Source organism: Bos indicus, chromosome 1, assembly GCF_029378745.1.
Source record: "Bos indicus isolate NIAB-ARS_2022 breed Sahiwal x Tharparkar chromosome 1, NIAB-ARS_B.indTharparkar_mat_pri_1.0, whole genome shotgun sequence".
NCBI lineage: Eukaryota > Metazoa > Chordata > Mammalia > Artiodactyla > Bovidae > Bos > Bos indicus.
In genome coordinates, this window is record NC_091760.1 from 152180504 (window position 1) to 152195070 (window position 14567).

A 14567-nucleotide genomic window follows, 5' to 3' on the forward strand; every position below is an offset into this window, starting at 1 on the left:
TCAACCCCAGGGAAGAAGAAGGGGGAATGAACAAGGGATCTGAGCTGTGCTAAGTACTTTTTCCCCATTTTGTCCCAAGTGAATCCTCAAGTCAAAGACTCCACATCTAGATAATATAAAATAATCTCTGGGCGAAGATGTTTTTGAAGCAAGAGGAGAAGGAAGGTTGCAGGCCACTGACAAGACCACCTTAGTCACGCACCTGAGGTCCTTTGCGTCCCTCGCTTCCCTTCTCTCCTTTCCCGCCCGGAGGTCCACTGGCTCCCTTTGGTGGTAAAAAAAGAAACAAAATGCAATGAAGTCAATGAAAAGTGACTTTCTTTGCTGCTGCTCTTGAAAGACACGCATGGAAAAGCACCAGTCCAGCCCTTCAAGCAGTTTAACACCATGATTAAGCTTGTCTCAGAAGAGAAGGTGCTGGGAGGTCCAGACTCAGTGGAGCAGCTTTTATGAGAAATTCCCTGCCTGGGTATAAGACCTTATCCCTCTGTAACGGGTAGAAATGGAAAAGAGACTTGAAGAGGAAATAAAACCCACAGAAGAAGGAAGCGAGACACAAACAATAGGCAGATGGACTCCTTTGATGTGGCAAGTTATTGGGCCAAAGTACTTCAATGTGTAAAAGAGAAAGCAAGTTGTTCTGAGTTAGCACAAAAGGACATTTTCACAGCAGATCTCTATCAGAGGAATTAAAACATATTTTCTGCTGTACTTCCCATCAATTGCTTGGTTCTCATATGGTTCTCTCGCACGGAAGGGGAAACTGGCGGTGCTGGTGCAGCTTCTCATCACCAGAACAGCAGCTGTAAGATGTTTGGCTTCTCAGGGCAAATGGTGGTCAGAGCCCCTGGCCCACCTTGGTTCACAGCCTGAGCATCATAGAACCCTGGAGGGGCTGAGGTAACATCACTCCTTTCCCGACAAAGGCTGGGGATGCACTGAGGCTGGCTGTCATGTCCGGCTCTTTGCAACCCCATGGACTGCAGCACGCCAGGCCTCCCTGTCCATCACCAACTCCCGGAGCTTGGCTCAAATACATCCATTGAGTCGATGATGCCATCCAACCATCTCATCCTCTGTTGTCCCCTTCTCCTCCTGACTTCAATCTTTCCCAGCATCAGGGTCTTTTCCAGTGAGTCAGTTCTTCTCATCAGGTGGCCAAAGTATTGAAGTTTCAGCTTCAGCATCAGTTCTTCCAATGAATATTCAGGACTGATTTCCTTTAGGATAGACTGGTTGGATGTCCTTGTGGTCCAAGGGACTCTCAAGAGTCTTAACCAACACCACAGTTCAAAAGCATCAATTCTCCAGCACTCAGCATTCTTTATAGTCCAACTCTCACATCCATACATGACTACTGGAAAGACCATAGCTTTGACTAGACAGACCTTTGTCATCAAAGTAATGTTTCTGCTTTTTAATATGCTTTCTAGGTTGGTCATAGCTTTTCCTTCAAGGAGCAAGTGTCTTTTAATTTCATGGCTGCAATCACAGTCTGCAGTGATTTTGAAGCCCAGGAAAATAAAGTCATCCACCGTTTCCACTGTTTCCCCATCTATTTGCCATGAAGTGATGGGACCAGATGCCATGATCTTAGTTTTCTGAGTGTTGAGTTTTAAACCAGCTTTTTCACTCTCCTCTTTCATCAAGAGGTTCTTTAGTTCGTCTTCACTTTCAGCCTTAAGGGTGATATTATCTGTGTATCTGATGTTATTGATATTTCTCCTGGCAATATTGATTCCAGCTTGCACTTCATCCAGCCTGGCATTTTGCATGATGTACTCTGCATATAAGTTAAATAAGCAGGGTGACAATATACAGCCTTGACGTACTTTTCCCTGTTTGGAACCAGTCAGTTGTTCCATGTCCAGTTCTAACTGTTGCTTCTTGACCTGCATACACATTTCTCAGGAGACAGGTAAGGTGGTCTGATATTCCCATCTCCTTCAGAATTTTCCATACTGTATTGTAATCTATATAATCAAAGGCTTTGGCATACTCAATAAAGCAGAAGTATACTTTTTTCCTGGAAATTTCTTGCTTTTTCTATGATTCAACAGATGTTGGCAATTTCATCTCTGGTTCCTCTGCCTTTTCTAAATCCATCTTGAACATCTGGAAGTTCACGGTTCATGTACTGTTGTAGTCTGGCTTGGAGAATTGTGAGCATTACTTTACTAGCATGTGAGATGAATGCAATTGTACAGTAGTTTGAACATTCTTTGGCATTGCTCTTCTTTGGGATTGGAATGAAAACTGACCTTTTCCAGTCCTGTGGCCACTGCTGAGTTTTCCAAATTTGCTGGCATATTGAGTGCAGCACTTTCACAGCATCATCTTTTAGGATTTGAAATAGCTCAACTGGAATTCCATCACCTCCACTGGCTTTGTTCGTAGTGATGCTTCCTAAGGCCCACTTGATTTTGCATTCCAGGATGTCTGGCTCTAGGTGAATGATCGTCTAGGTTCGTGACATTACACAGGAGGCAGTGATCAAGACCATACCCAAGCAAAAGAAATGCAAAAAGGCAAAATGGTTGTCAGAGGAGGCCTTACAAACAGGTGAGAAAGAAGAGAAGCAAAAGGCAAAGGAGAAAAAGAAAGATATACTCGTTTGAATGCAGAGTTCCAAAGAATAGCAAGGTGACCAACTCCCCTTGTGCTAAAGCCACTCTCTTGGGTGACCCTGGCATATTTCTGACATGGAAAAGAAAGAGATGTCGCAACTCCAACTCCAATGCCCATCTCACTAATGATGTGACTAAGAGAAAATGCAGATGCCTCAAATGGAGCCCTATCAGTGATATCTGGAAGCACTGTCATCTCTTGTAGAGCTAGCTTCAGAAGAGGTGAGTAACAGTTGCCAATTTCTAACTTTCCTTTATGGGAGTCTGTGTTCAGGATCTCACTTAAGTAAAACCAATTTGTTGATCCGGATACTGATTAGTGACAAAGTATTAAGGTCTCAATAATTCATTATGATTAAAATGCAGACACAATGCCAGGTACACACAAGAGCAAGCTTTCCTCATCAGTGAGCTGCAAAAATGGGGCAAAGTCATCTACCTGCAAAAGGAAATGCAGAATCCCTGAGACATGTACCAAGGAGAAGGGCAGGGGCAACTTTATTTTTATACAGAACTACATCTTCCCATCAGAATAGCAGCATTATCATCAGTATTATAAATAATCCAACACACCTGTGATCCTTGCAATCCTTCAGCTCCTGATTCACCTTGAGGTCCAGGTGTGCCCGGTTCCCCCTGATGGATGAGTTCTCAGGGTTAAGATTCTCTTCACACAGTTTCCACATAGGTTTTCTCTTCATAGTACTAGTGCTCCACGGCATGGTACCTGAAACTGTCTTGTCTAACTTGGATCGTGCCCCTCTTGGCCTAGGATTGTACTCTTCCATGCTGTCTAAGGATTGAACTCCGGGCCATTGCTTACTCTAAAACAGAATTTCACTGTCTTGCAGTCGAAGCCCAGGGTGTGTGAACAGCAGAGTCTGCAGAACTGTGCAGGTCCGCTGTCTCTGAGGTGTTCATGAAGGAGGCGTGCCTTACTCTAGGTCTGTCCTATGTCTGGCAGCCTAATTGATGGACACTGGATCCACCAGTTGGGAGGGCTCATATCCAGTGCTCTGCACTTCCTGCAGCACCCTTATCAAATGCTAGCTCATTGGCCCCACCTCCCATAGAGGACAGGAGAGAAAGGCTACTCACCAAGGCACCCTGGACTCCCCTCTGGCCTTCTCTTCCCTGGATCAGAAAAGACAGAGGGTTAGTGAGTGGGTGTCTAGATGGAGACTACTTAGAGGCAATCCGACTTCTCTTGCTCTTGACAGACAGAGTAACAGGCAGCTTGTAGAAATGACTTCCCCGAGCCCCTCTCCAAAGACAAGCTTACACACCAGGCACTTAATTACTAACTAACATTTGGGGGATTGATTGCAAACCAATCTAAAAGTCATTACAGACTCAGCTCTAGGCTAACAACCCTGGCAACTATCTGGGAGGCTGTTTGGAGAATCAGATCATCCCAGAGCACCTGTCTGATGCCCACCCACTCTGGCAAATCCCACAAAGTACTGTCTGCTGATCAGAGGTTTCCTGCCTGAGCACAAGCTGTGCCATATCCTCTGCTCTCTGTCCCAGCCCCTGATCATATCTTAGGGGAGAGTGAAACATCATGACACACAGTGCCCCTCGTGGGCCCAAGGGGTTAGACTCCATGGAATTCTCCAAGAGGGACATGGCCAATGGGGTCCATGTGCTGGTACAATGCCACCATTAGGGTCGTCAGAGAAAAGCTGGCCTGAAGCCAAAATCCAGCTGCACATCTCCAGAAGCAACTTCAAGTTGCCAGGGCAGGCTCTCCACCTAGTGGCTATCTCTGCTTTCCAGAGGGTGGCTAAGCCAGAAGAAGATACCCAAGCTCCAGATCCTAACTTTTTTCCTGAAAAGCTATGATGAGGTCTGTCCTCACCGCTCACCTCCCAGCTCTGCCTCACTGAGTTCCGGAGGGACATCTCACCTATCAATCTACTTTGTGTGGTGATAAAAAACTATGATTACTTCATGTCCAAAACAAATACTTAAAAATATTTTTTTTTCCTACATTCATTTGGAAAGGTAGCCATGAAACGATTGCAGAACAGCTGTTTCTTTCAACTGCCCAGCTCCTGAATCTTCTTAGAATAAACCACCTGACCAAATATCCCCTCCACCGGGTTGGCTAACGATTAGAATTCCTCCACGATTAGAGTACTTGATTTAGGTACTCTTTGCTTATAAAGTGCAAATACCCATTGAGAGAAGCTGCCCTTTGTAATCTGTCAGCTGTTTGATGTGACTCACAGAACTCTTGACAGTTGAAAGTGGAGAAGAACAGTAAATAAAGTTTGAAGTCACTCTTTCATGATGTCGTAATTCTGTCTCCATTAAAAAGCAAGGATAAAATAGCATTCCTTCTGTATTCAGACAGTACAGCACAATGGTTAGGGATGTGTCTTCAGAAGTCAGATGGCTGTGAGCTCAGCCTTGCTCTTTGAAGCCTGGGTGGCACAGAGCAATTGCACAATGAACCTGAGCCTGGCTGGTTAGGAGTGAGACAACCTGGTTCAAACCCCAGCTCCGACATTCACTACCTGTTCTAATCCTGGCCAGTTTGTCCAGGGTCTCTTGCTTTTTCTCATCTGTAAAATGGCTATAATCATAATTTCTACTTGATAGATTTGTTACGAGGATTAAACAAATTAATATTTGAAAATGACTTGAACTGGACCAGGCACAAATTAGATGCTCTAGAAGTATAAATACTATTATCTATAAGCATTCCTTGTGCCTGATGGGCCAAAGGCAATGGGCCTGGAAGAAAAATGTGTTAGTCACTCAGGCATGTCCAACTCTTTGTAACCCCATGGACTATAGTCCACCAGGCTCCTCTGTGCATGGAATTCTCCAGGCAAGAATACTGGAGTGGGTTGCCATTTCCTTCTCCAGGGGATCTTCCTGGCTCAGGGATTGAACCCAGGCCTCCTGCATTGCAGGCAGATTCTTTACTATCTGAGCCACCAGGGAAGCCCCCAAATGGGCCTGGAACATGTTTTCAAATGGTCTGGTTCTTAGTACACAGATCCATTGCTTTCTCAAGAGCTGGGGCAGCAATTCAATTTAAATAGATTGAAATTGTGTCACCCAAGAGATGTCTTAGGTTTGCTTGTGTTTTTAGCATTTGTCATCCATTTAAGATCCTCTGACCATCAGAGAGAATTCTAGCCTTCACTGGAAAGGTGAAAGAGAAGTAGAAAAGCCACTGCTTTATATCCATCCATGTTGCCTTGTTTAATTCAAGAGGAAAGAGGTTAGAGGAGGAGATGGGCGGGGAAGTAGGTGAGGATGGCAGAAACAAGCTGAGCCGCCTGTCTATGCAGTGACTTAAAGTCAATGGTTGGTTTGTCCAAGTAGTAATCCTTTAACTGGCTCCACCACCTCTTTTTTTAAAAGGTGCTGATTGATGGTGACTGCTATAAAGCTGTTTCAAACCAACAAAACTACATGTTTATCTTTTAAGATTTATAGCATTTGGTTCATCTTGCTGATCTCCTGCTTCCTCTGATTAATTTCAATTATCTTGTGTGGAGAGGAGGGCAACGTCCCAAAGAATTTCACTAGTAGCATTGGGAGGCCTAAGTCATCCAGCGGGAGACCGTTTCCCTTAAGAACTGAGTCAAGATAAACAAAGGCAGGAGGAATTAAAACATTCACCCGTTATCTCTCCCAGAGAGAGAGGCAAAAGCCACAGCTTTCAAAGTGGCAGGAAGATTCCAAATTTATAACAGAAAAGGAAGCCAAGTGTTTCCAGTATTCCCTTGACCAAAACCCAGGACCAAATCTAGGATATTGTATGTCATTTCTTTTTACTATCTCCGTCTGAGTGCACGATGAGTGGGTTTCTAATACATTATAAACATACTCTCTAATTTCAGTAGTCCACAAAGGGAAAGTGGTTTCTTGGCTGTTCTTTAAAAAGAAGGGGAGATCCAACATTTCTGTCTTCAGCTTGATCTCACACGGAATGTGCGCAGCATCTCAAGGTTGCCACTGGCTCAGCCCTAATCGCCAATGTTCTGGTTTATTCAGGAAGAATTTATTATTATCTGTGATGTATCTTTCCCACTGGTGTTATACGAAGAGGAAGAGAGTATATCTGAGTGTTAGTCGCTCAGTCATGTCCGACTCTTTGCGACCCCATGGACTGTAGCCAGCCAGGCTCTTCTGTCCATGGGATTATTCCAGGCAAGAATATTGGAGTGGGTTGCCATTTCCTTCTCCAGGGGGTCTTTCTGACCTAGGGATTGAACCGGATCTCCTGCACTGCAGGTAGATTCCTTACCTTCTGAGCGACCAGGGAAGATATATATTTCTTAATGTTCTTTAAAAAGCTCAAAGAGGCTGAGCTACTGGAGGAGGATTTTTATATGAAAATCATTGGCTCTCTCCAAAGGCATTTAAAAGCTTCCAGAAGGTGGAAAGGGGAAAACACACCATCACAATGTTTCTCAACCAGGAGCAATTTGCCGCCCATCATGATTCTCGACTGAAATCTGGCAAGATCTGCAGACATTTTTGGATGCCACAACTCAGGAAAGTGGGTGCTACTGATCTCTAGTGTGTAGAGACCAGGGATGCTGCAAAATATCATATAATGCATAGGAAAGCCCCTCAAAACAAATAATTGTGAAAGTGAAAGTTGCTCAGTCGTGTCCAACTCTTTGTGAGCCCAAGGACTATACAGTCCATGGAATTCTCCAGGCCAGAATACTGGAGTGGGTAGCCTTTCCCTTCTCCAGGGGATCTTCCCAGCCCAGGGATCAAACCCATGTCTCCCACATTGCAGGTGGGTTCTTTAGCAGCTGAGCCACAAGGGAAGCCCAAGAATACTGGAGTGGGTAGCCTATCCCTTCTCCAGTGGATTTTCCCAACCCAGGAATAGAACGGGAGTCTCCTGCATTGCAGTTGGATTCTTCACCAACTGAGCTATCTTGACCCCGAATGACAACAGTGTCAAGATAGGACTCTTGGATCAGTTGACTGCAGGGACACATATTCTGAATGCCTCTGTGGCATCTTCAGGTGATAAGGAGGGACAATAAATGTCCATGGAAATACTTACCCTGCTCCCTCTGGAGCTAGGACTGCCTTGCGTCCCTTTCTGCCCGGTTCTACCCTGGAAAGAAAATCGTTCCCCCAAGATCATAAGGCAAAAGATTCTGAAGAAGTGACAAAGGCATCAGCATAACAACATCAAGTACCATTAAACTGAACAGATGCGTCATGCCAGAATATTTCTGCATATTAACCCTATTGGGTATACATGTATTAAAGAGGAAAATGATATCGCAACATGCATTGCTATGACTAGTTTCCCCATATAATAATATCACCTGCCAGAAATGTGATGATTTTCCCCATAGAGATGTTAGCTACTACAGGCATGCCTGATTTTAAGAAAATAAGGCTCTCTTAAACTTAGGAGTGATTGTTCAATTATAAAAAAGGGTTATGTATTTTACTAAATAATTTAGGCTTTAAGAAAGCCTCAGCTCCATAACAGAATTAATCAACTCATATACATTAAATAGATCCAATTACTTGTCTTCCTTGTTCTCCTTTGGAGCCCTTTTGTCCTTTGATGGTACTGCTTTGTCCTGGATTACCCTAGAGGAAGATTTAAAAAGTACTTTAGAATCAAGAAATATCAGCCTTTTTTTTTCTCAAAATAGTACAATGTTCAAGAACTAAGCTAATCTGGGCTAAATAATGAGAGGTGGGAGAAAATTCTCCATATTTGAAACACAATTTTTTTTTAAAGATGAAAGTAAATCTGAAGGAGGCTTAGTGAGAAATGAAGAGTTACGAGTGCTTGCTGAGCTCACAGTGGTTCTCCCTCCTCTCTACTGGCAGCTTCACTAGTGCACCCATCCAAACAGGCCCACGCCACTCACTCAAAGACGTAGCAAGACTCCCCTGTAATCGAGTCTGCATGAGGGAATCTACAGGATTGAAAACTCAGTAGGCAAAATTATGGAAATTTCGTTCCCAAAGGAACTTGAAAGTCTGAAAATGAATAAGATGGCATTTTTGTTCCCATCTCTGAGTTTTTTATATATAATCAGCCCAGACCATATGCAGGCTTACCTCAACCAAATAAGCCTCAGTCAATACCTACTACACCCCTCTCAAGTCATGTGTTTGCCTACAGGTGAGAGGAAACACAAGAGAAAAAAAGACAGGAAATGTGGAGTAACTACACAATTCAGGACCATCTGGGCCCCAGAAACTTACAGGATCCCCTGGGAAACCCTTGTCTCCATATCCCCCAGGGGGGCCTCTGGAACCTGGGCTGCCCTGAAAGACAAATAAATAAAATGAGCTCCAAGTTAGCTTGCAGGAGGGTGTTAAAATATCAAGTGTTGTGGCGACTGTAGGGGAGAAAATCCATCAGAGAAAATGATTCACATTCCTCTCTCCCAGCTAGATTCTTTTCAGCCTCTCAAGCAGAACCAAGCCCAGTTCGAAACCTACGGTCAGGACTATTTATAATGAGGCTGAGAAAAGGTAAAAATTCTCATGGTCTAGCACCGCCCTCTAGAACCTTCTGCAGAGATGGAGAGGTTCTCCATCCACACTCTCCAGTACACTAGCCCCTGGCCATCGATGGCCGTCAAGCACACGACAGGAGAGCAGAAATTTTCATTTTAGTTAACTTGAATAAATCTGACATCCTGGAGCCAGAGCCACGGTGAGACAAACAAGATACCAAGGGTACAACATTTGGGCAGGCACCCACTCTACATCACTCTGAGAATAAGTGCTTCAGTAAATTTTGCACGCCAGGACCTCACTCCAGCCTGGACCCTATTACATCCTTAATGTGTCTTTTGTCTGTTGCTTCATTTGAAGGCTTCAGCACTTCTCACCCTGATTACTACAGATCCACCTCTCATCTTTGCCTTGCATCTATGTCATCCCCAACACATCCTCCACGCCACCGTCATGCAATAGTTCTAAAAATGCAAATTGGATTGTGACCTCCTTGCTTAAAATCTTTTAAGGCTCCGCATTCCCAATGATTGTGATCCAGACGGCTTCTCCTTGGCTCACCAGTGCCTTTCCCAGCTCTTCCCAACTCCTTTTGAACCCCAGCTCCCTCCATCTGAACCCTAATGCTCATAACAGGCAGAACAACTTTCAGGGCCCCCCCAAGCCTCCGTGTCTTTGCTTAAATGGATGGATAAGAAAGTTGTGGTGCATATACACAATGGAATATTACTCAGCCATTAAAAAGAACACATTTAAATCAGTTCTAATGAGATGGATGAAATTGGAGCCTACTATACAGAGTGAAGTCAGAAAGAAAAGCACTGATACAGGAACGATGACCTTATATGCAAGACAGCAAAAGAGAATAGACTTTTGGACTCTGTGGGAGAAGGGGAGGGTGAGATGATTTGAGAGAATAGCACTGAACCATGTATATTGCCATATGTGAAATAGATGACCAGTGCAAGTTCAATGCATGAAGCAGGCCACTCAAAGCCAGTGCCCTGGGACAACCCAGAGGGATGCAGTGGGGAGGGAGGTGAGGGGGCTTCAGGATGGGGGATGCATGTACACCATGGCTGAGTCATGTCAGTGTATAGCAAAAACCACCACAATATTGTAAAGCAATTAGCCTCCAATTAAAATTTTAAAAAACCGCTCCCTCTGTCTGGAATGCCCTCTCTCCACGTCTTGCTAATTCCTATTCATCTTCGGTTCAGGGATCATTTCCTCCAGAAAGATTTCCTGCACTCCCTCCCCACTGTTCTCTGGGACCACACAGTCGCCTATAACATGATCCCAACCACATCCTGTGTTCCATTAGCTACTGATATCTCTGTCTTCCCAACCACACCAAAGGATCCCTGAGGATAAGGACAGTCTGGTTAATCTCTGAGTCTTCTGTACATAACTCAGTGCCTGACGCACGCCAGGTATTCAAAGTATTTAATAAATAAGTGAATCAGAACATAAAAGGAGAGCTGCTTGGAACCAAAGAGGCACACATTAATGAGTGTTGAAGTGAACTGAAAATAAACATATATATATATATCATTGTGATTTGCTATATCAAGTCCACCAAAATAATTCTGTCTTTTTCTCTTGCTTTTTTTTTTTTTTTTTGGATGCAATAAAGAAAACAAATTGCTGACGGGCAAATGGATTCACTTGCAGACTTCCGAAAAGATTCTTGCAAGCAGATTGCAATCTTGCAAAAGATTCTTGCTCACAGGTTCTTGCAAGCCTTGGATCTTTCTAGCTTGGAAATTCTTGAAAATCGCATAGTTACCCACTTGCCCCAAATGGGGATGCACCATCTATTCAGTGGTAATAGGCTTCACTGTATGCCAGTCAGATGTCCACTTTCTTCCTCCTAACCTCTGACACACTACAGTTAAGACTACCTCTAATGCCAAATTCTCCTTCTTTGATGTATGAAAAAGTGTTACCTGGGAACCTGGATCACCTTTTTCTCCCTTTTTCCCAGGAAGTCCATGAAAGCCCTGAAAGAAGACAAAGCAAACGAAATTCCCATTAAAGAGATACATTGATCTGATGATGATTTTGTGGCACTTGAAGAAAAATGGCTTACCTCTTCCCCATCCAGTCCATCAATCCCATCATCTCCGTGTTCTCCCTGAAAGACAGACAAGGCAGATCTTTGCCACCTAATGGGCAAATTAAGGAAGTCAAATTTGACTTAGAAGTAACCACACGTACCTTATATCCAGAAAATCCTCTGGCTCCCTGTAAAAGATTAAATATCTCTCATTGGCATGTCAAAGACCAAACGTGGATTCACAGCCTATTGGGGTGGGAAGGGGCTGCTTCCATTAAGAGTGTCTGTGTATTCCTTAAGTTACTTTTGGTTATACAGCCACAGAAAGGTTATGGGTGGAATTTAATTAATGCTTATAATTTCTTGAAATGACTAAAGAGACTTAATCTGCAGAGGAAGAAACTAACATATAATTAGAGACAGGGAAAGTGGGAGGAGGGATGGAAGAGAGAGGGAATGGAGGAGAGACAGAAGATGCCATAGGGAACTTAAAATGAAACATTTACCTTTTGACCTGGCTGCCCTGGACATCCTGCATTCCCTCTGTTTCCTTGGGGTCCAATTTCTCCTCGAGCTCCCTAGGGAAAGGTACCCAAACAGGTATCCATAGTGATTCTTTTGCCAGAAAGCTGCCAGCCATTTACCCTCCCAGAGTGAAGCCAGAACAGGGCACTCTGAGCTCCAGTTAAAGCAAAATCCCCTGCACACTGGTTCGTTAAGTCTGTTTTCCCCTGGATTCAAACATTTTCCCTTCAGTGCTTCTGTACAGATCCGAGACCACACTAACATGTGACGTGAGCTCAGTTGCTTCCCTGCCCTCAACAGAAAGCACAGCCAAAGGTCTGAAGTCACATCACTTGCAGCCACATTTCAAATGTTCCCCTGACACATGTTGGCCCTGACATCTTGCCCAGGCCCCAACCATCCTGGAAAAATCACCATGCTCATGGCAGAGAAGCAAGTTGGTTCCAGGGGACAGGAGCTGAGCAGAAGCAGCTGATCAGAAGTGACACTGCCTCAAGCCAGTGCTCACAGGAAGGACTCCCCAGTTAAAGAACCCCCAAATTAGAACATCCACACAGGGAAGAGCACCCAAGGTCAGTGGCCTGTGCATCTCTCATTAGTCCAGCTTCTCCCGGAAATATTTAAAATACAGGTAAGGGCTGGAATGGGCTTCCCTGGTGACTCAGATGGTAAAGAATCTGCCTGAAATGCAGGAGATTTGGGTTCAATCTCTGGGTTGGGAAGATCCCCTGGAGAAAGGAAAGGCTGCCCACTCCAGTATTCTTGCCTGGAGAATCCCATGAGCAGAGGAGCCTAGTGGGCCACAGTCCATGGGGTCGCAAAGAGTCAGGCACGACTGAAGCAACTTAGCACGCATGCACACACAAGGGCTAGAATAAAATGAGTCGCAAGAAAAGAATAATACTGTGTTTCCTGAGAGCTGGAATCCCCAACTGTCTCTTTCCCCATTGTGTCCTGGAGGCTTGGCTCAGATCTGGGTGCACAGAAGGTGCTCGTGGTTTGCTGTGTGGATAAATACTAGCAATGAACTTAGTTCTCTCCCTCCCGGTAGGTGAGAGGAGAGGCAATTTTCCTTTCACTGCTTTGCTTTCTTTCTTTTTAATGAGGATTGTTTGCAGTAAAAGCAGGAGACCTCACCCATGGCCGCAGGTTGCTGAAAGTGAAAGTGAACGAAAGTGGCTCAGTTGTGTCTGACTCTTTGCAACTCCATGGACTGTGGCCAGCCAGGCTCCTCTGTCCACGGGATTCTCCAGGCCAGAACACTGGAGTGGGTAACCTTTCCCTTCTCCAGGGGATCTCCCCAAACCCAGGGATAGAACGCAGGTCTCCCGCATTGCAGGTGATAAGAGGAACCAAAATGTCCCCGCTGTTTGGACTCAGCCAGCTGCAGGCTCACAGTCGGGCAGAGGGTGACACTCTTCCCCTCACTCAAATCCTGACTGGCTCAGTCAGCTCCATAATCCCTCCACAGGTACAGGGTGGGTAAACTATAGTCTTAGAGAAATTTATAAGTTGACAGACAGGAAACCAAGGGTCAAGAACTTAACATATCTTATTAACGTTTCACGTCTAGGTCAGCCTTGGGCCATCCGACGCTGGAGGCTGTGCTTTCACAACTTGCTATGCAGACAACTGGATACCTCCTGAACTTTCCCATCCCAGTGGAGCTACCCAAGTGGTTTCCATTCCTCCAAATCCATTTTTATAATTTTATTGATGAACCAAGAGAGAGTTACGGTTTGGGAGTCAACGACTGACGTTCAAAAGCCTTGCGCAGCGTAGGACCATGACACCATATGTGCGGGTGCTTTGCCCACTTCTCTTTCCACACCGGAAGCACTGGGCTGCCGGTCCAGAGAGACACCCGCTCAGCCTTCACCCTACGCGGGGGCAGAGGGAGGGTGCCCAGTTCCTTGCCACCCGCCAAAAATGTGCCGGGCACAACATAGGAGACTCTGCTCCCTTCTTCCCCCAAAAGTAGATTCAGCAAGTGCCTCGTGACGCAGACAAAGAGAAGGGGGAAGAAGCAACCCACCCCACCCCTCAAACTCAAAAGGCATATAAACAAAACCCCACTATTCCTTCTGGAGAATAAAGCTTTTTTAATGGAAAAGGAAAGAGTGTGGTGGGCGGCGAGTCACAAAACTTACAGGCTCTCCCTCCTCTCCCCTGTGTCCTCTGCTGCCTTTCACACCTGGAGAGCCCTGCAGGGAAAGAGAAAAACCCATCTTAGTCATCCTTCATCAACTCAGACCTGTTACATTAGGCATTTCAGGCAAGTCCCTCCCTCCAGCCTAGCTGTGGTTTTGCAGGCGCGGCTGTGAGTTTGGGGAGAGCTGGACAAGCGCTGGGGCTGGCTTTGGTCCTGGCTCTCGGCTCTGAAGCTCTCTGCAGAGGCAGCCCTCCCGATGTCTCCAGAAGGCTGGGTTTGGACTGCCCCCTGCCACATCCTTCAGGGCCAGGTCTGTGCCTGGGGGGTTGCATGGAGGATAGCAGTGTCCACCATGACCCCTTCAGCAGGCAAACTGAGAACATTTCCAAAGACATCACTTTACTTTCTTCCTTTTTTTTTTTTGAGGACAAGAAGGAGCCTTCTCCCTATCAGCTCTATCTGCTGTAATCTGCTATCTTCTCTCCCTCTCTTGTTTCATTGTCTCCTGGTTTATGTTTGGCAAGGATCTCACTTGAGGTCTGCTTTCCTCACCCTCTAACACAGATCCCCACTGTCTGCTCAGTACACTGGGAGGTTGCACTCTTGGAATAGAATTCTAGTCTCCAGCAACATAATAAGAAAGGAAACTGTGCTAAACAAAACATCATAACTCAGTAAAAAGTCCAGGGGAGGGATAAATTAGGAGTTTGGGATTAATATATAC

The 14567-nt window shown here is 45.1% G+C and overlaps 1 protein-coding gene across 1 annotated transcript in view; it reads right to left on the reverse strand.

Moving 5' to 3' along the window:
* The window catches only part of COL6A5 (collagen type VI alpha 5 chain), a 157380-nt gene that overhangs the window by 80743 nt on the left and 62070 nt on the right, over positions 1-14567 (reverse strand). Inside the window, exons 13-23 of the mRNA XM_019964319.2 lie at positions 13842-13895; positions 11673-11744; positions 11328-11354; positions 11200-11244; positions 11057-11110; positions 8850-8912; positions 8157-8222; positions 7678-7731; positions 3726-3761; positions 3201-3263; positions 203-265 (exon numbers count right to left, since the gene is read on the reverse strand). Of these exons, the coding sequence (XP_019819878.2) occupies positions 203-265; positions 3201-3263; positions 3726-3761; positions 7678-7731; positions 8157-8222; positions 8850-8912; positions 11057-11110; positions 11200-11244; positions 11328-11354; positions 11673-11744; positions 13842-13895 (597 nt within the window). The remainder of the gene's footprint in view (positions 1-202; positions 266-3200; positions 3264-3725; positions 3762-7677; positions 7732-8156; positions 8223-8849; positions 8913-11056; positions 11111-11199; positions 11245-11327; positions 11355-11672; positions 11745-13841; positions 13896-14567) is intronic.